General features: G+C 35.7%; 2 protein-coding genes and 2 long non-coding RNA genes across 4 annotated transcripts; all 4 read right to left on the reverse strand.

Moving 5' to 3' along the window:
- Positions 1–651: 651 nt before the first annotated feature.
- LOC106150615 (uncharacterized) lies at positions 652–22,777 on the reverse strand. Its single transcript, XR_015331369.1, has 3 exons — positions 22,713–22,777; positions 21,983–22,298; positions 652–941 (listed from the first exon to the last, which is right to left on the reverse strand). It is a non-coding gene; the product is annotated as an uncharacterized LOC106150615 (long non-coding RNA).
- LOC106166991 (uncharacterized) lies at positions 4,633–13,561 on the reverse strand. The gene is made up of 10 exons (XM_086997776.1): positions 13,018–13,561; positions 12,451–12,549; positions 11,862–11,960; positions 11,274–11,372; positions 9,637–9,738; positions 9,051–9,140; positions 8,465–8,681; positions 7,854–8,004; positions 7,155–7,555; positions 4,633–6,851 (listed from the first exon to the last, which is right to left on the reverse strand). The coding sequence occupies exons 1-10, from the start codon at positions 13,108–13,110 to the stop codon at positions 6,727–6,729; spliced, it is 1,476 nt and encodes a 491-aa protein (XP_086853902.1). The 5' UTR covers positions 13,111–13,561; the 3' UTR covers positions 4,633–6,726.
- Positions 14,123–17,893, reverse strand: LOC112042700 (26S proteasome non-ATPase regulatory subunit 10-like). Its single transcript, XM_086997777.1, has 4 exons — positions 17,864–17,893; positions 15,489–15,668; positions 15,074–15,172; positions 14,123–14,270 (listed from the first exon to the last, which is right to left on the reverse strand). Exons 2-4 carry the CDS (start codon positions 15,588–15,590, stop codon positions 14,157–14,159), a joined length of 315 nt encoding a protein of 104 aa, XP_086853903.1. The 5' UTR covers positions 15,591–15,668; positions 17,864–17,893; the 3' UTR covers positions 14,123–14,156.
- Positions 20,224–21,860, reverse strand: LOC147759401 (uncharacterized). The gene is made up of 2 exons (XR_015331370.1): positions 20,993–21,860; positions 20,224–20,490 (listed from the first exon to the last, which is right to left on the reverse strand). It is a non-coding gene; the product is annotated as an uncharacterized LOC147759401 (long non-coding RNA).
- Positions 22,778–23,954: the final 1,177 nt, after the last annotated feature.

Below are 23,954 nucleotides of genomic sequence, written 5' to 3' on the forward strand. Positions count from 1 at the left end.
TTTACATGTTGTAATTCGCAGTTTTTTACCGAAATGTCAACAACCCTATTACATCTTAGTTACGACTAGTTGTATGTCACCCGTTGACACTGATGTGGTTGACATCACACCTCAAAATTTGATAAAATATCACGTTAACTTACCAGCTGGAAACGACCTGCACAATGGCGACTCGGCTACAGGTATTATTAATAGAGGTGACAAGGGGGATTTTAAGGGAATTCCCCTTTTATTGCTATTGATGTACGACGCAACTGTCTCAAACTGTCTCAACAAACGCAATGTGTGGCTGTTAGCGGTTTACTGTAGAAAATATCATATTATCTGCCAAAGAAATAGGGTTGTATTTTATTTCTATGTATTCTTATACGTAAATAATCTAGACTTACACCATATCTAACATATCGTTTAGACGATACCTTGGCGGAATAAGGGGGAACAATGCGTCCCCCCCCCCCCCCCCACACACACACACACACGCTCCCTTAACAAAATACTGGATCTGTCAGTGCGTTAGGATCTGTGCTTAAATGTCAGCCACAGTTTTAATACCTGTCACTTGTTTTAATTCCTTAAATAGTTCTTCTCTAAGTGCATGAATCGGGTTAATAATGGTCACAGTGAAGGTTTTGATTCAGACGTACTGCAATGGGCATAGTGAACGTTTTTATTCAGTTTTCAGTACTCAATAGTCAAGTCTGCAGTCAAAGATGTATGATTTTTAGACAAATATTATCGATTATTGAGAATGATCAATAATTGAGAGCTGGCAAATATTTACAAAAAAAAAAAAAAAAAAAAAATGCGTGAATATTGTAGTTGTAATTAGTAATGGAGGAGTGCTACTACATGTCGGTTATCAGATATTTATTTGTTTAAATTCCCAAAGGCAGTTCACTTATGGACATTGGCGTGAATATGCCGACATATCTGCAACACACCTTATTGTATAGGGCCTATGTATCACACTCAGTCAACAAACAGTTATCTGACAATACTAACAACATATTTATACACAGCGTCGCCAAAGACGGCTCTTTTACGAAGCACTTTGGCAGCCTTCTCAAAGTCGAATATGGTGACGCTTTTCATTCCTTTCAGTGTCCCTTCTTCGATCACGTGTTTGATCACGAATAGAATGTCTCTCTTCCGCACCCCGACGCTGTTACGTCGGCCAAAGTACCCAGAGAATTCCACAGTGACTTTCCTATGGGGTGTCTTCACCAAGACTTTCTCGGCATGTTTGACCTTGCTGAGGGGAAGGGAGCTGAAAGCACAATAGTTAGATTTTTGGTTTGTCTGCTGATCACTTTAATAAGTTTTAGCGTATCGAATAAAGCGTTTTTAACTGACACAATTTCCAGTGCAGTATTTTGCCGTTTATTCGCTTGCTTGATTATTTCTTCTCTTTCTCGGTTTCAAAGCTTTTTTTTAATTTTTGTTTGCTTATGGCATCCCGAACCTTCCAAAGAAAATATACTTCTTTCAATCCCTTTATATCTTCACGAAAATGTCAAAAAATACATTTAATCAGTATGAACTGTTCGATTGACTTTTCAGATTAAAAAAAAGTAAAACAGTAAGATGAGATGGCTTAAATACTTAAACAAAAAGAAAAGCCTAAATAAGATGAGCAGCATGTAGTTAATTAGATAGTAAAGTTTCATTAAAATCACGATACCTGGGGAGATGCAGTGCACGTTTGTTTTCATCAACATTAAGCTCCGCATCTGTAAGTTAAATTTCGTCCATGATTACCAGAACCAATAAATAAAAACGACATATTCAAGTTTAATTTTAAAGTCAATTTTGCTGATTTTGCTCTGGTGTAATAGATAGTCTAATTGTACTTGGAAAAAATAATTAAGATGCACTTGATTCTTATTTCACCTCACTAATTTTATTTCAGTAAAGAACAAACATTGAAAAATGATGCCAGCCACATCTCATTTACGTTAGGCACACCTGACCGCGTCTTGGTGTCGATTTGCGGATCTGAGTACTGGCATATCAAACAATTTAATGGGAAGTTTATCATAAGTCTCTTCTAAGTAAAAATCACAGGTGTACACATTGGTAGTAATGAAATGTAGGCCTATATGAGTCTGTATACATTTTGTGCTAAATCATTCAGGTAAAAATTGCACGTATCCTACCCTATGGGAATACTATTTATAAAAGACATCAGAACATGCTCAGTACAGTGTAATATGAAATCAAATAAATTAAAAGAAAGAATCATATCAGGTATTACGGTTACCTTGTACCTCCTGGTGTCCCACTGTTAGCCCACAGATTACCAGGAAAGTGAGAAATCTGTAATAAAAGCCGGGAAGGATTTATTTCTGTGTAGACCACATGTAGTACATGTAGTACATTGCAACTTCGAAAATTTCGGAAAACAGATCAGTAAAGTATTAGAGCGGAAATATTCGATTAAATACTTCATGATTTAACCATAAAGTAATATAAAGCACTTTTATCTCAATAGTCGCTCTGTGGTTAAATAAACCAAGCAGTATTTACATTTTGTCTCTTTTTTAGATTTATATGAATGCCGTAAATTAACCTTATCCAATACAAGAAATGCAGGGTTTCGTTCTTTCTTTTTTCTTTTTTTCTTGTTTTGTATATCACAAACCTAAAAACTTTAACTCAAAACGTATTGTAATTATGCGCACCTGAACATCTCCCTTGTTGACATGTTTTTCTTCCTTTAGAGACGACTTCTCTCACTGCCTGTATGAGCAATATGTCTGCTACGATAACAGGTATAGACTGGAAACTGGCTGAGGGGCTTATATACCCCCTCCCTCACGTGATCTGGGGTCGTTTCATGAAAGAAATTTAGTCAAAAAGTTTGTTTTAACTTTAATACACAAATTTGGAACTCTTCTTTTAAGAAATATCAATTATAAGTTAACCGGCTTGGAGAAAGCAAGTTTATTTGTAGATCTATAGGTCTGAAACAATGACCGTGTATTTTTTATGTTTTATTTTATGAACTACTACCGACTTCTAGACCTATCGGTCTGAAAGTGGAGGTTAAGGCGGTTTCTTTTTTTTTCTTTTGAAACGCCCCCTGTCACCTACACACAGTCAGCATATCTAATGACATATGTGAGTTTTTTCTAATCACAATTCTAAGAAATCACTGCGTATACACGGTGACTTTCTCCATTCTAAATCTAATATATGCTTCATGTATATATACATGTACTATATGAACAGGTCCATGCTCCAAATTGGGAAAATATTAGCCTATTATCATAAGAAATAAAAATTGGATAACGTTTATAGACTATATGTAAGCAGTCAACATCTTACTCAGCGCTGCGTATTTAATTCTTATATAAGCGTTTTTTTTTCAGTTAGTGGCTTATAACGAGACAATAAGGAACGAGATTTAAATCGTGTTCGTAAGTAATTTGACCTTTTTGTTTACACGAAATTCGATCTATCAAGGAAGTCAGAGCGAAGATATGCATACAGTACTTTGATAGTGTAAGGTGGACTGTCACCGACGTCAAATAGTTCACCTAGATTAAAATGCCATATATATCGACATTTATACTGGACAGCGTGTATTCATATGATATTTTAATATAAAAGGTTCGAGAAAGACCCTATCTAGCTTGAGAATATTTAAAAGGCGTAAGGTTGTCTCTAATTTTTTAGCTTTATTTTACATTTCCAAGACATTTTTACTGAAGTTGTCGACTACAGAGCTGAGTCGTCTTGTAGACTCAATAAGCCGATATAGACACCCCAAAACAAACTAGTGACGAGAGAAAACGAGATTCCGTACACAAAACTAGGCCTGACTAAGCATCGAAGCATACAGGGTCCAAGCCAATACCCAGAGGTTCTTGTATGGGTACGCCGTCCTCTACTTATAACGTGTCGACCTATCCACTGCATCAATGCAGGCGTTTGTCCCCGCACCCCTACTTATTATATTTACTGATCTTATATTATCTCTTACAGCTATTGGTTCATATGGTTGTATGTTCAGATCCCCCTATATTACTAGATACTCTGGTTAAGGTCAGATAAGGAACCACCGCAAGGAGGCAGTTTCTGCCTATATCACATGACCGGCTCACACGAAGGCTCGTATGCTGAGCTACGTACCGGCAGCCTACAGCAAGATGGATTTTAAGTTTCAGGTGACTTTTGTTTAGAAAGTAGGTTACCGTTCATGCCTGACATATGTGTAACGTCAGATGACTCTTATTTTGTTGTTGTTGAGCTCAATGGGCACGGTGTGCGCAGGACGTAATGTGACCGATTTTGAAGCGAATAGTTTTGAAGATTTCTATTAATTTATCTTTCACTCGTACAATTAAGCTACACACTATCTCCATTGTTCGCGCAAGCTTTGGGCATATTTAGAGTAGATATTCAGAGTATGCAACAGGTATTTGAAATGAAAAAAAAAAAATTTATGATTTGGCGAAAGATAAACGGTCACTTTGCACGATAATAACTTTAATATACATCTTTTTTTTTTTTTTTCGTTTGCACTGTCGTCCGTTTATACGTCTGTTCTTGTAGTGATCTTTGATTGTGAATCAGTAATATTCCAAAGATGTTTACTGCCAGAAGATATTATTATTATTCCCGACAGGTATAAAATAAACTTAACGATAGACGACATTTTTTCCCTAACTTTCGTTTATCAAACCACCAAGTAAAAAAGCAGTGTGGTTTGACTGTGTCTACCGGTTATCAAACCACATTAAACCTTAACTTCCATTAAAAATTCGAACCATTTTAAACATTTTTCTGATTCGTTTTATTTCAGCACTAAGAAACAAAAGCGACAGCAATGTATATAACTCAACAAACTTAATTACAAACTTAGACTACGCAAAGCACATGACAGACCATGGGTTTAAGCTGTAATTTAGGAGACCATTCCCACATAGTTTTGGATCGATCTGTCTCCCTGGGGAGTCTCACTAAATTGTCACGCCTAGCAAAGCTGTTAGGGGGTAATTATCTTTACCCTAGCTGATTCTGTAGGCATGACAGACATTTAAGCCTCTTGAGGTGATAGCAATTTAACGCAAACCACCAGGAAGTTAGGTCGATCCAGATGGATCTATCTAAGTATAGGAACCCAATATAGGACATACCATTGTGGAATTTGAGATACGAGGTGATAATATACATGAACGTATATTGCATGTACCAGTACATTAGTAGAAATCGCACTTTTCACAAACACACTAAAAATGATTTAAGTTATGGTTTGGAACCATGATATAGTAGGTGATGACATACTATAAACTTGGTAACTCTATAACTTGTCTCATATAGATAAAAAAAAAGAACTTCAGGCCCGTAGCCAGGAGGGTTCGGGGGTTCGAAAGAATCGCCCCTTTTGCTGGGAAAAGTCCACTTTGGTTAAAAATTGATCTAGGTATATTACATTTTTATGGGAAAAGGTCCACTTTTTCAGAAAAAGAAACCCCCTTTTGAAATTGCTGGCTACGGGCCTGAACTTGCACGCTTGAACAAATTTATGGTTTGGAACCATGATGTATAAAGAGTGGTAACATACTATGTTGTAAATCTATAGCATTTCTCATTAAGATCAAAAACATACAAGATTAAAAAAGGAATACTTTATACATGTAGCATAGAAATCTTATCCTTAAAAATCAGGTCATATGCATTATATATAAGAAAGATATGTAAAAATACACTGCTTTTTCTACTAGTCAGTAAGTGCACAGCTTTTGAAACCATAAACCTTTTTCGAAAACGATTACATAACATGAATTTTTGTCACCGACAACAAAACTGAACAGAAACAAACGAGAAAACAATTTGCTTTCTACATTCAATACCCAGTATACAGTGGTATGGAAACGTACGGCAAATAATAAATAAATGAATAAATAAATAAAAATAAATTAATTAAAGTTCACTTTATGAAATTACAGCTATGATACCCAACAGAATCAGTGGAAGTTCTACTCCTACACTAAGCATGATATCACAAACAAAACCTTTGTTGATATTTAAGCATTAAGCGTAGAATTTACAGCATAATAAATGTGTAGTCTAATAGTTCAGGTTGAATTGACAAAACCTGTGGTGAACCTGGTCAAAATGGCAACATATTTATTACACTGAAGCTTCTCAGAAAACACAGAACGTTTTATTACGTTTTTATAAAACAAATTATAAAAAAGAGAAAAAAAATCATGGTAACGTCCTGGGAATGATATTAAACGTTTTGTATTTGCTCGAGATACTAAAATCCCAAGGAATCCCAAATGGGAAAAATGATATATCCAAAATGGCCGCCAATTTTCGTAGACACATATATATATACTAGTACACAGTTTTCTATTAAAAAAAGTCATCAGTAACCATATCATTGATTGAGTGGCTAAAATGAAATTTAGGAATAAGAATGAAGAATACGGTGTGACACGTGTTACGAGGAGTACTGAGTATGAAGTAGTTATAAGGAGATCTCCCCCGTACATATAAACACAATCAGTGGGCCTGGCATTGGAATGAATATAAAATGTACAAGAAGACCACATCACTCGAGCAGTTTCACAAAATAATTGTACAAAGAGTTCAAGGAATGAAACAACCATTTATTTAATCAAATATACTCTGGTGTAATTTTAAGATCATTTGAGACATCAAGCCTTATATATGCCAGTTACATAAAACCACGTTACGTCGACTGACATCCATTTATTGGCTCTGAAGACGAAGTTTATCTGTCAATTTCCGGACTTCGTCTCGTAAAACCTCGTTCTCGTCTCGCAAAATCCCGTTCTCTTGTCGAAGTTGGCCATACGTGGGGATTACTTTTGGCCCTGTTTTAATGGAAGATAAGCATATAGTATATATGCATGTGTAAATGTAAAACAATATCACAAATATTCTCTGTTGTCAATAAGTGTCGATCAATATAGAAACATGATATTCCATCTAAATGGCTGGTTTAAAATACGTAGAATAAATTTAGCACTTATAAATTATCTATCTTATATACGAAGAAATGGCTTAACATATATATATCCATCTATGTTAATATCTATAATACTGGGTATGAGGCCCTTACAACAAAAGATACAGCAAAATTTAAAAAAAAAAAAAAAAAAAAAAAACTTCAATACCTTTTATAACTGCCAAAATCTTTGAAACGAGCTCTTGATCATCGAAAAAGAAATGTTTCCAGTTGCGTAATCCATCAGGAAATTCCTCTGGCGTTATGTTCATAACAACAGGGATGACGCCATGCTCTTTCTCTGTGGCATTCCGTATGATATTCTCCATCTCGAATTTGCACCGACCACTCTGGATAAAACTCTTGGACAGGAACAAGATGGAAAACATAGATGCACTAATCGCCTCAACAGTTTCATAAATCACATATGTTCCAGGAATGAGGTCTTCTTTGTCGTACCAACACTGGATCCCGCTTTCTTTTAGCTGGAGCAGGACTGGTTCTATAGTGGACTCATCCTCTTCACTGTGCGCAATGAACGCGTCCTGGCGGTATTGATCCAATGGTAAACTGTGAACATGAAGGATACATGTGTATTATGACAGAAAATGCATACATGCTTGCAGATAAACACACGTGCGTACAAGTACATGCATGCACACGTATGCAAACAAACGGAGGGCGCACAAGCAATTGAGAAAAGTACCCTGTATTCTAAAATGTGTGTGGGTGTGTGTGTGCGTGATATACCTGTATATTCATTAATGCCTAGCTTAACGCAACGATTTCCCATATATACCAGAAAAAAATAATCGAAGAAAAAACGTTGATATTCCAACACCTCACGCCATGGCGAAACTTCACTCACCTTGCACTTTTAAGACCACGGGTCGTTGAACTTGGTGTGTGCTGGTGCATGTACTTTGCAGTGGTCAGGGTTCTACAGAGTGTTTCAAATTCATCGGGGGGCATGTTTGAGATATTTATTACCACCTGAGTATAATACTCTACTGCCGCACCTGTTACAAATAAAAATTAATAGATCTTAAATATAGTGAGATGCAGACACTGGGTCTGATGTGTTTTTCATACTCAGTCAGTTAATTAAAAAATGTGAAGCAGGCAATTGGTCGTTTTAGTGTACATGTTAACAGCGCACATAAATACATATTTACATTAGTTTACTGCCATCTTTGTAGACATATCTTGGCCAAATAAATATTACAATTCACTGGGCAAAAAAATAAATAAATAAAATAATAAATAAATAGATTAATAAATAAGTACGGCAAAAAGAGAAATTCCTTGATACAGCCACACATCCATGTATATAAAGGTATACATTTTATCTATATTTTACCCTTATCTTTTCTATTTATCCCCAATCTTACAGTTCGATTTCTGTTGCATCGAGATCATGCAATAAGATGATTTTTATAACATCGAAATAATAGCGGTTAACTTTAGTGGATTACTTACGGGACAGTCGCGGAAGGTTTGCAGCCAGTAGCCCATCCCTTATATCTTTAATAGTGGTGTGATTGTTCATGGCAAGCCAATCTTTCACTCCTAGAATTTTTCTGATTTGAAGCAGATAAGGAAAGTTCGGGTCTAAGTTGGTCAGGTTAAATATGCCATATTCTTCAGGGCCTAATATTTCAGCAAGGTGCTCTAAAGTTCTGGTATGAATGTACAGCTGTAAGGAATTAACAAGGCTATTTTGTAGGTACCGGTATAAGGTGAATACAGATACATGTATACTACATATATCAAGACACCCGTATGCAGTTATGCCAATAAATATAGCCCCCAACGCGCTGTACTCTGGGGCTCTGCCTAAATTTCAATATATTCCTTGTATATTAATTCACGAATCAAATATTTCCATGAGATATCTTTAAAGGAATGTAACACAAGATGTTCAAAAACACCAAAAAAATTACGTACACAACAGTCCTACAAAATTAGCAACTACAAACGATTCTCCAATATAAAAAAATTACTATTAAAGCTCAATGCATCATAATCCAATATGCGTTTAACACTTTCTCACTGGTAAATATACCTGTATGTCATGTATTTCAAAACGCCTCAGCAGTTCAACTACGGCAGTGTGCTCTTTTTCTTCTGCCAACATTCTTGGTGTCTTTTTCGCCTACGATATATATAAAGAAATTATTATGAACTATAGGGGACAAAATTGAAACCGCTTTATACAGACCGGTGAAAAGTGTTTTCCAGCCCTCCCCTAATTTTAAAGATACACTATTCTTGTACATACCTAGAGATGATACGGTATGTGACCATGGCAATATACTGCTTATTGGCCCTAATGTATGTTTCAGAGTGAAATGCCAGGTCTTTCTCTCAATGTCACATAATGTGCTGCGACTTTAATGAGGTGTTCTGGCATATATCGCTAGGATGACAGTGTGTTATCTCACATACATACCATTCAGATTAAATACATATGCATGACTTACAGTATGTTGCCCAAATACTTTAACATGAAATGCTTTTTCATGTACATCAATACAAGTAATGAACTACAGACTTAAGAATAATGCGATAAAGAAATAATTGTTTTATGTGACTCGAGAAAATAAAGCGGAGCCACGTTATAATATATATTTCGACAATTCTACACTCACTTCATCCTGTATACTGGTATCCGCCCCGTGTTGGAGGAGAAGCTGGACACATTGTGTGTGGCCGCCACTGGCAGCACAGTGAAGTGGCGTCCTCTTGTAAAACTGTGGATATGTACAAAGTATATGACAAAACATATATTTCAAATGCAGTAAAAAAAAGTTTCGGGTTTGATAATAAGGCTTAACTGAAAAAATAAATAAATAAAATAACCAATCAAATCGGGCTATGTGACTGACATGTTCCATCTTTTTCTACTGCGAAAACAATTCTACACTTGTTGACTGTTAAAGAAATTATTATTCCCTTTCCTTTTACTCATTTGATTATTCTTCAATTATAACTGGCAATTAGTGAAAGTGTATTTCATTTACTTTACAACGTAACAACTAAACAAAAGTTTTCCCAAGAGGAAAAATATTCCCAAGAACAAATGTTATAAAAAGTTAAGGAACACGAAGCGGATAAAAGGATCATACACATGTATTTTGGATATTTTAATTTTTAATGCTTTAAAATAATATAAAATATTTATCAGAAACATTAAATATTCATTTTTTATGCTTTCAATAATTCCATTAGTTTCTTAAACTGGGCGTGTTACGTGTTATATTCTTGAAAGTATTTACATTAGTTACATTAGTTAAATATAATTTTTAAAAAACTGATCGGTGCCGAGTTAACATTAGGTTTGGCTTCTTTACAGAGGCTGTATTAACAGCTAGCCCAGTGTTACAGTAGATAAATAAAATAATAATTTCAATTTGTCAATTCTATGTAAAATATTGAAAGAAATCATGGATATTTAATCTTATTTAAACTTTGTACTTCTATATTCAAAAGCACGCTTCACACGTAATAATACTTAACTAGTTGAACTACTGAAAACATTATGCCCTGTTCTATTTCAAGATGTGCTTTATGTTGAATTATTCATAAATGAGAAAAGACTTGGTCAATAGAATATAATCCACAATAATGTTTCTTCTCACAACTTAACGAAAAATGACAATGTGCATAAATGTATAGCCATACTGCTGTGTTCTGACTATTCTACACTCACCTTATCCTGTATACTGGTATCCGCCCCGTGTTGGAGGAGAAGCTGGGCACATTGTGTGTGGCCGCCACTGGCAGTCGAGTGAAGTGGTGTCATCTCAAACTGTGGATAAGTAGAAACAATGTGATTAAACACATATATTTCAAGTGCAGTAGAAAAAAGTATTGGGTTTGATGACAAAGCTTAACTGAACAAAATGATCGGTGCTGTATTAATATTAAATTTGGCATCTGTATTGAGCCTGTATTAACATCTCAGTGAGGCAGTGGATTAATAAAATCATCATTTCAAGTTGTAAAATATTGAACGAAATAATGGATATTAAATGAAATAACTTTATTTGTACTTCTACATTTAATATCACACTTCACACGTAATTATACTTAACTAGTTGAACTACTGAAAACATTATGCCGTGTTCTATTTTACAATGTGCTTTATGTTGATTTATTCATAAATTAGAAGAGACTTGGTCAAGAGAATGTAAACCACAATAATGTTTCTTGTCACAGCTTAAGGAAAAAGGAAGATGTACGTAAATGTTGCCATACTGCTGTGTTCTGACTATTCTACACTCACCTTATCCTGTATACTGGTATCCGCCCCGTGTTGGAGGAGAAGCTGGACACATTGTGTGTGGCCGCCACTGGCAGCCAAGTGAAGTGGTGTCTTCCGCCACTGTGGATATGTACAAACAATGTGATTAAACATATATATTTCAAGTGCCGTAGAAAAAATGTATTGGGTTTGATGACAAAGCTTAACTGAACAAAATGATCGGTGCTGTGTTAATATTAAATTTGGCATCTGTACTGGGTCTGTATTAACAGCTCAGTGATGCAGTGGATTAATAAAATCATCATTTCAAGTTGTCAATTCTATGTAAAATATTGAAAGAAGTAATGGATATTAAATGAAATAACTTTGTTTGTACTTCTATATTTAACATCACACTTCACACGTAATTATACTTAACTAGTTGAACTACTGAAAACATTATGCCGTGTTCTATTTTACAATGTGCTTTATGTTGATTTATTCATAAATTAGAAGAGACTTGGTCAAGAGAATGTAAACCACAATAATGTTTCTTGTCACAGCTTAAGGAAAAAGGAAGATGTACGTAAATGTTGCCATACTGCTGTGTTCTGACCATTCTACACTCACACAAGCAGTTATACTGGTATCCGCCCCGTGTTGGAGGAGAAGCTGGGCACATTGTGTGTGGCCGTGATCTGCAGCCCAGTGAAGTGGTGTCCTCCCTTCCTGTGGATAAGTAGAAACAATCTGATTAAACACATATATTTCAAGTGCAGTAGAAAAGAGTATTGGGTTTGATGACAAAGCTTAACTGAACAAAATGATCGGTGCTGTGTTAATATTAAATTTGGCCTCTGTATTGGGTCTGTATTAATAGCTCAGTGATGCAGTGGATTAATAAAATCATCATTTCAAGTTGTCAATTCTATGTAAAATATTGAAAGAAATAATGGGTATTAAATGAAATAACTTTATTTGTACTTCTATATTTAACATCACACTTCACATGTAATAATACTTAACTAGTTGAACTACTGAAAACATTATGCCGTGTTCTATTTTACAATGTGCTTTATGTTGATTTATTCATAAATTAGAAGAGACTTGGTCAAGAGAATGTAAACCACAATAATGTTTCTTCTCACAACTTAAGGAAAAATGACAATGTGCATAAATGTATAGCCATACTGCTGTGTTCTGACTATTCTACACTCACCTTATCCTGTATACTGGTATCCGCCCCGTGTTGGAGGAGAAGCTGGACACATTGTGTGTGGCCGCAGAGAGCAGCATGGTGAAGTGGTGTCATCTCAAACTGTGGATAAGTAGAAACAATCTGATTAAAAACATATATTTCAAGTGCAGTAGAAAAGAGTATTGGGTTTGATGACAAAGCTTAACTGAACAAAATGATTGGTGCTGTGTTAATATTAAATTTGGCATCTGTATTGAGCCTGTATTTACAGCTCAGTGAGGCAGTGGATTGATAAATCATCACTTTAGTTTGTCTATTCTGTGTAAAATATTGAAAGAAATAATGGATATTAAATGAAATAACTTTATTTGTACTTCTATATTTAACATCACACTTCACATGTAATAATACTTAACTAGTTGAACTACTGAAAACATTATGCCGTGTTCTATTTTACAATGTGCTTTATGTTGATTTATTCATATAGAATATAAACCACAATAATGTTTCTTCTCACAACTTAAGGAAAAATGACAATGTGCATAAATGTATAGCCGTACTGCTGTGTTCTGACTATTCTACACTCACCTTATCCTGTATACTGGTATCCGCCCCGTGTTGGAGGAGAAGCTGGACACATTGTGTGTGGCCGCAGAGTGCAGCACGGTGAAGTGGTGTCATCTCAAACTGTGGATAAGTAGAAACAATCTGATTAAAAACATATATTTCAAGTGCAGTAGAAAAGAGTATTGGGTTTGATGACAAAGCTTAACTGAACAAAATGATTGGTGCTGTGTTAATATTAAATTTGGCATCTGTATTGAGCCTGTATTTACAGCTCAGTGAGGCAGTGGATTGATAAATCATCACTTTAGTTTGTCTATTCTGTGTAAAATATTGAAAGAAATAATGGATTTTTAATGAAATAACTTTGTTTGTACTTCTATATTTAACATCACACTTCAAACATAATTATACTTAACTAATTGCACTACTGAAAATATTATGCCGTGTTCTATTTTACAATGTGCTTTATGTTGATTTATTCATAAATGAGAAAAAGACTTGGTCAATAGAATATAAGCCACATTAATGTTTCTTCTCACAACTTAAGGAAAATGACGATGTACGTAAATGTAGCCATACTGCTGTGTTCTGACTAATCTACACTCACCGTATCCTGTATACTGGTATCCGCCCCGTGTTGGAGGAGAAGCTGGACACATTGTGTGTGGCCGCAGAGTGCAGCACGGTGAAGTGGTGTCATCTCAAACTGTGGATAAGTAGAAACAATCTGATTAAACACACATATTTCAAGTGCAGTAGAAAAGAGTATTGGGTTTGATGACAAAGCTTAACTGAACAAAATGATCGGTGCTGTGTTAATATTAAATTTGGCCTCTGTATTGGGTCTGTATTAATAGCTCAGTGATGCAGTGGATTAATAAAATCATCATTTCAAGTTGTCAATTCTATGTAAAATATTGAAAGAAATAATGGATATTAAATGAAATAACTTTATTTGTACTTCTATATTTAACATCACACTTCACATGTAATAATACTTAACTAGTTGAACTACTGAAAACATTATGCCGTGTTCTATTTTACAATGTGCTTTATGTTGATTTATTCATATAAAATATAAACCACAATAATGTTTCTTCTCACAACTTAAGGAAAAATGACAATGTGCATAAATGTATAGCCGTACTGCCGTGTTCTGACTATTCTACACTCACCACATCCTGTATACTGGTATCCGCCCCGTGTTGGAGGAGAAGCTGGACACATTGTGTGTGGCCGCGGTGTGCAGCCCAGTGAAGTGGTATCCTCTCACACTGTGGATAAGTAGAAACAATCTGATTAAAAACATATATTTCAAGTGCAGTAGAAATATATATATATATATATATATATATATATATATATATATATATATATATATATATATATATATATATATTGATGGGTGCCGTGTTAACTATAAGTTTGGTTCTGTATAGGGGCTGCATTAACAGCTAGCCCTTTGTTGATACGGGTATGTACAACGCTGTGATTGTTATAACACTGTACCATAGTGGTTTGTATGGAAACAACATATTATAGGAAGATGCCAACGCAAAAGCAGATCGTTTATTTCATATGTGCACGTGGTAAATGTATAAAAAATCTGTTACATGTATTGAATACTTGTTGAACTTATTATATCGTTTACATTGGTATATGTCTAGCTTATCACATAGAAACCCTCGAGTAGCGGAAAGAGGGAAGGAAAAGTGAAATGATACAGTGGATGATTCAGTCTATGGCATGGGTCGTCTGCATTAAATAAATCGTTATTTCTTACGTGCAGCGTTAAGTTCTATTAAAAATATAAACATCAGCGTAGCTAAAGAGAGAGAAATCAAAGTTGTTACCCTGTGCTGGCCATTGATATCGCACTTCCCGGCAGTCAGCAGACGCTGTAAATCCTCTATATCTCCATATACTGCGGCCATGCAAAGCAGTGTGTTCTTCATACTGGCTGGCGGCTATACTGTAGACATTAAACCATAATAATGCTTCTTCTGACGACTTTAAGAAAAAAGTTACTGTACGTAAATGTGGCCATGCTGCTGTGTTCTGACTATTCTACACTCACCTCATCCTGTATACTGGTATCCGCCCCGTGTTGGAGGAGAAGCTGGACACATTGTGTGTGGCCGCCACTGGCAGCAAAGAAAAGTGGTGTCATCCCAGCCTGTGGATATGTACAAGCAATGTGATTAAGCACATATAGTTCAAGTGTCATAGACAAAAGTATCGGGTTTTGATGATCTGGCTTAACTGAAAAAAAATATATATATATTTTGATGGGTGCCGTGTTAACTATAAGTTTGGCTTCTGTATAGGGGCTGCATTATAACACTGCACCATAGTGGTTTGTATGGAAAAAAAAATATCATAGGAACATGCAAACGCAAAAGCAGACCGTTTATTTTTTACGTGTAGTGTTAAAATCTATTAAAAAATATCGACAAGGGCGTAACTAAAGAGAGAGAAATCAAAGTTGTTACCCTGTTCTGGTCATTGATTTTGCACTGCCCAGTAGTCAGCAGATCCTGTAACTTCTCTATATCTCCATTTTCTGCAGCACTGTGAAGCGGGGTGTTACCCATACTGGCTGGCGGCTATACTGTAGACATTCCAACGAAGAGTGCAACTTAATACATGTAGTATGTCTAAATTTCACTCGTCTGAAATAAGATGGATATACAATACAAATTGAAATATATAAAAAAGACTAAATGTGCAATATGTACTTAATATGTACAGACCCACGTATAATAAAAGATGCAGCTTGGCACACAGACGCCACCGTAACATAAAATATGCAAAAATGTATAAAAAATAAATTGCTATTACATTATCACATCCATCCGTGGTCTCAATCCCTCCCCCATCTGTCGTGACCCCCCCACCCACCCACCCACACCATGCCCAGAAGAAATGTTCTGTGCAGCTTAAATGTCGCTATTAAGGATCCTATTAGTGTTATCATTAAAACATTCTGGTCAAATGATCCCTTAGACTTGGGGATTTCGGAAATCGTCAAGTTAAATGCATTCAAGTCTAAAGAGAAAGTAATATCAAAATTATACCCACGGAGATCCTTACTGACAAACAATTTCATCAATTTTGTCATGACGGAGGAAGGAACATTATACCAAAATATTAACATCAATTCGTCAACCCAGTGACAACGAGGTTATATGTCACTCGTTTTTATCTATTTAGTAGATATAACACATTTTAATAAAGTACCTGGTGAACCTGGTGAACAGTGGGAAACGGCCCGTACAAATGGCGACTTTCTATAATTAGAGGTGACGAGGGGGGATTTTAAAGGGAATTCCCCTTAATTGCTACTGATGTGTTTGTCTCAACAAGTGCAGTAAGTTATTGGTCAATCAAACAAGATCATGTATGTGACAGAGATAAATCTGATTGAGTCAGGTGCAAATTGTTATACGCAGTCTGGGTATATACTGTACTTAAATCAGGATAACGATACAATGGCGTATGTAGTTAGCGGGGGGGGGGGGGGGGGGGGGGGGGGGGAGAGAGAAGGGGGTGCACAACGGCCGGGTTACGTGTGACCTACATACCTACATGTACATGAAGGACCTACAGGGATACAACTTGTATGAAACCCCCTTTGCCTCTCTTACCGAGGAACATTTATTTTAACAAGCGTTATAAACAGCGCATGACAAATGAAACTATTTTTCTTTTTCTTTGACCCATATTATAATAAAAGTTACCTTGTCTACTACATGTATATGCTGTTTTTGCCAAGCGCAGCGCAATGAAACATATTCTTCCTCCTTGAAAAAAAACAATATATTTTGAAGATAAGCCCGATCAAGCTGGCTTTTTGAAAGTATAGAAAACATCCCTTTGCCTTTTTATTTTTGTTAATTGTGTAATCCTTTCCCTCTCCAAGTTTGAGTCAATCGTTTGCGATCCTTGTAAAAACCAGCCGGTTCGGTTATTCAGGTTCGTAGATTTTCTTTTCACCAATAAGACAACTGAGACAGGCAGGTTTAGTTTTCTGCGACATGATTTAATCAACCGACTGTTAAATTCAGGTCTCTATGTATGTCCCTCTGTGTATGTCTCTCAACCTCTCAGTCTACACTGTAAAAACAGTATAAGTCTCTCTACCTTTCAGTCTATATTTCTGTCTATATCTCACTATATTTCATCATATCTCTCCCTGTCCTGTGGCTCGCTCGCTGCTTTTATACTCGATCTTAATTTAGATTTTAAATGAACGTCCATAACTGACATGCATTATGCCATGCCTTAATACCTGAAAACTTAACTGTAGATACAATTTTCATTAATAAATATCCAAATTACATATATGGAAATCGAGCTATCAGTAGGCCTACCATTAATAGTTCACCACATGCGAACTGTTATTCTTAGATACATCGGAATAAATAAATTAAATTTTTAAAAAATATATCATTCATATGTATGCAAATGTAAACTATCAGTACTATTAACGGTTCACTACACCCTATAGTTACCTTAGCACTAGCGTTTATAGAACTTCACAATGGGAAGAGGGAGGGACACACACACACACACACACACACACACGTATCAGTCCTATATATCGGTTTGAATAATCATTTAAATTCCTTAAAACTGAAATAGTATTTTTTAGCTGAACAACACACTCAAGTACCAACCGAAAACGAAACGTCAAAATTTCCAGCTCGCTCTTTACGCGTAAAATTTGTTTGTTGTCATGCGCATGATTTTACCCAAATATCACCATTCCTTCGACATCTCAGTTACGACTAGTTGTATGTCACCCGTTGACAATGATGTGGTTGACATCACACCTCAAAATTGATAAAATATCACGTTAACTCACCAGCTGGAAACGACCTACACAATGGCGACTGCAGGTATTATTAATAGAGGTGACGAGGGGAATTTTAGGGAATTCCCCTTTTATTGCTGTTGATGTACGACGCAATTGTCTCAACAAACACAATATGTGGTTGGAAGATGTTTACTGGAGAATGGATCGTATATCTGCCAAAGACACAGGGTTGTTTATATTCATATCTATTCCTGTTTGTAGTGGCGGATTTAGAGGAGGGCGGGGGGGGGGGGGTTGAAGGCGGTATTGACCCCCCTTCTATTTCTGGTCCCCTCTTGAAATACTGTATGTGGTTAAAAGATGTTAAGTGGTGAATGGATCATATATCTGCCAAAGAAGTAGGATTGTTTTTTATTCCTGTTTTGTTATACTCATTTCAGTTATCTAGACTTACACCATATTTAACATATTGTTATGTATAATGGTGGAGTTCGGGGGAACAATGCGTCACCCACCCCCTCCAATGCACACACACGACCACTAAATAAAATAACGGATCAGTCAGACAGTCTGTACGTAAATATCTGTCATAGTTTTATCATCTGAACAGCACACTCAGGTACAAACCGAAAATGAAACGTTAAATTTTCCAGCTCGCTCTTTACGCCTAGACACTGCAATTTGTATACTGTATTGCGCAAGTATTTTACCCAAATGTCACGTACCCACCCTACTACATCTTAGTTACGACTAGATGTATGTCACCCGTTGATACTGATGTGGTTGACATCACACCTCAAAATTTGATAAAATATCACCAGCTGGAAACGACCTGTACAATGGCGACTCAGCTGCAGGTATTATTAATAGAGGTGACAAGGGGGATTTTTAAGGAATTCCCCTTCATTGCTGTGAACTCACGACGTCATTGTGAGGGTCAATGAGGGACACACACACACACACACACACACACACACACGTGAATCAATCCTTTCCGTTCAAATGATCACTCAAATTTCTTTAAACAGGATAATTATTTTTTTTCAGCGGGACAACACACTCGGGTACAAACCGAAACTAAAACGTCGAATTTTCCAGCTCGCTCTTTACGCGTAAACACTGCAATTTACATGTTGTCATGCGCAGTTTTTTTTTACCCAAATGTCACCAACCCTGCTACATGTCAGCTACGACTTGTTGTATGTCACCCGTTGACACTGATGTGCCTGACATCACACCTCAAAATTTGACGTGAAAATTTGACGTAAAATATCACGTTAACTTACCAGCTGGAAACGACCTGGCAACTCAGCTGCAGGTATTATAATACAGGGAGATTTTTGGGGAATTCCCCTTTTATTGCTGTTGATGTACGGCGCAATTGTCTCAACAAACGCAATATGTGGCTGAAAGAGGTTTATTGGAGAATGAATAATAAAATGTATCTGTCAAAGAAATTGGGCTATTTTTTATCCCTATGTATTGTTATCAGAAGTCAATTATCTAAACTTACACCATAGTTAACATGTTTTTTGACGATTCCTTTGCGGGATTAGGGGGAACAATGCGTCCCCCCCAACACACACACACACACACACACACACACACACACACACCAAACAAAATACTGGGTTCGTCAGTGCGATATAGTCTGTACTCAAATGTCTGTTTTAACACCTGTCATTTGTTTTAAAAACAATAGTCCTTCTCTAAGTGCATGAATCGGGTTAATATTGGTCATGGTGAACGTTTTTTCAGTTTTTTTCAATACTCAAAAGTCAAGTCTGCAGTCAAAGATGTATGAATTTTTAGACAAAAACATTATTTGGATGCCAACAACAGGAGGTCGATTTAGGAAGATGAAGAATTGAGTGCTGATTAAAAAAAATGTGTGGATGTTGTAGTTCTGTCATTCTTTGCTAGTGGTTACAAAATGTTGAATTTGACCGAAAATTTCAAACTTTCTCCGGGAAGCTGTAATTTTGCGATGTGATAGCTACACCATCACAGTTTATCATTTCATAAAAAGGGAAACAGCAGCTGCCCTTTTTAGGGCACACAGGAGAGTTGAACAGCTATACCCACCAAATCCAAGACGCGTTACCCTGGGTAATATATTTTGCACAAACTAATGAAAGTCTAATGGAATGTTTTCAGTTTTAGTTTAAATCATAAGGGGGTGTTGTCTCAATGCTTCAAAACTGGTTTTGAAGAATTTAATCCACATTTCATAATTAATAAAAATGGTGAATATGTGGGTCACGGTAACGTTATTGACGCGGGTACAAAAACTTTTTGTAATCATGTAAATAATAACAATATTTTTGCTATTATCCATACACACTTCATTCATGAGGGGCACACCACTTTCACATGCTTTTAAAATGGAATTGACAAACACAGAGGAATAATGCACATATTTTATTTACTGTAACTCTGTCATATGGGACACACACTGAACAAAGTTGATCTAAAGAATGTTCCAGATTGTAGTTTTTTATCAGAACTATTATTTTTTATTATTATTTTAACACAATAAAGTTCAGTTAAATACAAAATTTAACAAAATGAAGTTCAGTGTAACACAAAGTTCATAATTATAACATTCTTCCTGACATATGAAGACCAATGGTGATATCTGTTCTGTGCATACTAAGGCATCCACCCTTGGGATTCTGAAAAAAAAATCACACAAAGAATCTGTTAACGCTGATAACGAACAATGGATAACCTAAGATCACAAATAGTTTATTGCTTATTCAAGCAAAGTACATGTACAGTGCATTATGAGTGGCAAACACGCATTACTGAGACACATTTTCTTCACCCATTTTCGGTGCTTCATTGCGTAACGTAAGTGTTGCTAGTAATCCATTATTGCTGTTTTTACAGACGGTTAAATTTTAAACGCACGGAATACAGTGTAGCAGCTTAATTTAAGACAAAACTAAAAAAAAGTAATTCAATTTCGATGATTGAGTTTTCGAGAACAAGAGAACATGAATACGGTATCACCGCGTCACCATGTTCAATATGACCTTTAGTCCCCCATGTGAAACAGACGCAAAACGAAAGTTCAGACGAAGTCACCCTACTTATAGAATGGTAAAAATCAATCGGTACACAAATATGTTGAAACAATTGAAGAAAAATGAAACGAAACTCATTATTTCTCACCTTCATACAAAGAAGATCCCAATAAACAATCCTGTGACGGTTAAATCGAGGGAATTACACCTGTGCCCTGCATCCTATCTCGACAGCGTCATTGCGTGATATGTTATCAGAATGGGCCACCCGCCAGTTTGAGCTGTTTTTTTTTAGTGTGTAAAAGAAGCCATTCGTGTGTAGACGTCATCAGTTAGTGAGTATGGAAGAAGATCGCTATCGATGTATAATTTTCACGCGGCATTTTAAAGTCGTCTGATAAGAATCGATCTCTGAAGTTTCAGCGTTGCGAACGTAATATTGGGACGCGGTGAAGAAATATCGACCTTGCTGAGCAATAAATGTGAAATTCTTAAGAAAACTGATATTATCATGGATTTCGTGACACAAACTAACCGAAATACTACTTTGGACGATTGAACAGTTTTAATACGGAAAGATAGGATTAGATGAAATTTTCATCGGGGTGGGACACCGCATGTATCGTAAGTTTAGCTAATTTTGTGATCATTTTTCAGTGACTTCAAATAAATTTTTATTTAAATAACCATTTGCACATTCTGTTTATTATATCTTCTTGCAGTAGGTGTATTCCCTGCTTCAATAATTCATTCAAACCCTAAACAAACTGTTCCTAAATAGAGGTAGGGTCGAAATTCCACAAAAAAAGACGCCATTTTGAGGGTAATTTCGATATATTTTCTGCTTTTTCTCTTCTTTTGCTTTTATAACAATATCCTCCTTGCTCATGCAGCTTCTTTGATTTGTTATTGAAACATTCACAACGATGTCATGAGAATTTGGTCGGCTATCTAAATTTAAATAACATTCTTGTTATGGTCCCCCCGCAGTGCACCACTAGCAAAGAATGACTGAGTTGTAATTAATAATGGAGGAGCGAAACTACATGTCACTTATCAGATATTTATTTGTAAAAAATTCTCAAGGCAGTTCACGCATGGATATTGTCGTGAATATGCCGCCATATCTGCAACGCACCTTATTGAATATGTATCACACGCAGTCAATAAACTATCTGACAATGCTAACAACAAATTTATACACAGCGTCGCCAAAGACGACTCTTTTACTAAGTGCTTTGGCAGCCTTCTCAAAGTCGAATATGGTGACGCTTTTCATTCCTTTCAGTGTCCTTTCTTCGATCACTCGTTTGATCACGAATAGAATGTCTCTCTTCCGCACCCCGACGCTGTTACGTCGGCCAAAGTACCCAGAGAATTCCACAGTGACTTTTCGATGGGGTGTCTTCACCAAGACTTTCTCGGCATGTTTGACCTTGCTGAGGGGAAGGGAGCTGAAAGCACAATAGTTAGATTTTTGGTTTGTCTGCTGATCACTTTAATAAGTTTTAGCGTATCGAATAAAGCGTTTTTAACTGACACAATTTCCAGTGCAGTATTTTGCCGTTTATTCGCTTGCTTGATTATTTCTTCTCTTTCTCGGTTTCAAAGCTTTTTTTAAATTTTTGTTTGCTTATGGCATCCCGAACCTTCCAAAGAAAATATACTTCTTTCAATCCCTTTATATCTTCACGAAAATGTCAAAAAATACATTTAATCAGTATGAACTGTTCGATTGACTTTTCAGATTAAAAAAAAGTAAAACAGTAAGATGAGATGGCTTAAATACTTAAACAAAAAGAAAAGCCTAAATAAGATGAGCAGCATGTAGTTAATTAGATAGTAAAGTTTCATTAAAATCACGATACCTGGGGAGATGCAGTGCACGTTTGTTTTCATCAACATTAAGCTCCGCATCTGTAAGTTAAATTTCGTCCATGATTACCAGAACCAATAAATAAAAACGACATATTCAAGTTTAATTTTAAAGTCAATTTTGCTGATTTTGCTCTGGTGTAATAGATAGTCTAATTGTACTTGGAAAAAATAATTAAGATGCACTTGATTCTTATTTCACCTCACTAATTTTATTTCAGTAAAGAACAAACATTGAAAAATGATGCCAGCCACATCTCATTTACGTTAGGCACACCTGACCGCGTCTTGGTGTCGATTTGCGGATCTGAGTACTGGCATATCAAACAATTTAATGGGAAGTTTATCATAAGTCTCTTCTAAGTAAAAATTACAGGTGTACACATTGATAATTATGAAATGTATGCCTATATGAGTCTGTATACATTTTGTGCTAAATCATTCAGGTAAAAATTGCACGTATCCTACCCTATGGGAATACTATTTATAAAAGACATCAGAACATGCTCAGTACATTGTAATATGAAATTAAATGAATTAAAAGAAATAATCATATCAGGTAGTACGGTTACCTTGTGCCTCCTGGTGCCCCGCTGTTAGCCCACAGATTACCAGGAAAGTGAGAAATCTGTAATAAAAGCCGGAGAGGATTTATTTCTGTGTAGACCATATGTAGTACATGTAGTATATTGCAACTTCGAAAATTTCGGAAAGCAGATCAGTAAAATATTAGAGCTGAAATATTCGATTAAATACTTTATGATTTAACCATAAAGTAATACAAAGCACTCAACACAACAGTCGCTATGTAGTTAAATAAACCAAGCAGTATTTACATTTTGTCTCTTTTTTAGATTTATACGACTGCCGTGAAATAACCTTATCCAATACAAAAAATGCAGGATTTCGTTCTTTCTTTTTTCTTTTTTTTTTCTTGTTTTTCTTGTTTTGTATATCACAAACCTAAAAACTTTAACTCAAAACGTATTGTAATTATGCCCACCTGAACATGTTAAAATATTACAGATGAAATATTCGATTAAATACTTAATGATTTAACCATTTATTAATATAAAGCACTTAAAACACAATAGTCGCTCTATAGTTAAAAAAACAGATGTATATGAATGCCGTGAAATAACCTTATCCAATACAAGAAATGCAAGATTTTGTTCTTTTTTTTTTTTGCATATCATAAACTTAAAAACTTAAACTCAAAACTTATTGTAATTATG

This window comes from Lingula anatina, chromosome 10 (assembly GCF_051362555.1).
Source record: "Lingula anatina isolate TDL-2025a chromosome 10, LinAna3.0, whole genome shotgun sequence".
Taxonomy (NCBI): Eukaryota; Metazoa; Brachiopoda; class Lingulata; order Lingulida; family Lingulidae; genus Lingula; species Lingula anatina.

What these genes read in the sequence shown, in the direction of transcription:
- LOC106166991 (XM_086997776.1), bottom strand. Translation starts at nt 13,110, where the DNA reads ATGACACCACTTCACCGTGCTGCACTCTGCGGCCACACACAATGTGTC. An exon ending in ATACCAGTATACAGGATGAA is followed by an intron (nt 9,141 to 9,636) that starts GTGAGTGTAGAA and finishes TATATATCGTAG; the next exon opens with GCGAAAAAGACACCAAGAAT. An exon ending in CGTGGTCTTAAAAGTGCAAG is followed by an intron (nt 7,556 to 7,853) that starts GTGAGTGAAGTT and finishes TCATGTTCACAG; the next exon opens with TTTACCATTGGATCAATACC.
- LOC112042700 (XM_086997777.1), bottom strand. Translation starts at nt 15,590, where the DNA reads ATGGGTAACACCCCGCTTCACAGTGCTGCAGAAAATGGAGATATAGAG. An exon ending in AAATCAATGACCAGAACAGG is followed by an intron (nt 15,173 to 15,488) that starts GTAACAACTTTG and finishes ACATATCCACAG; the next exon opens with GCTGGGATGACACCACTTTT. An exon ending in ATACCAGTATACAGGATGAG is followed by an intron (nt 14,271 to 15,073) that starts GTGAGTGTAGAA and finishes ACTTATCCACAG; the next exon opens with TGTGAGAGGATACCACTTCA.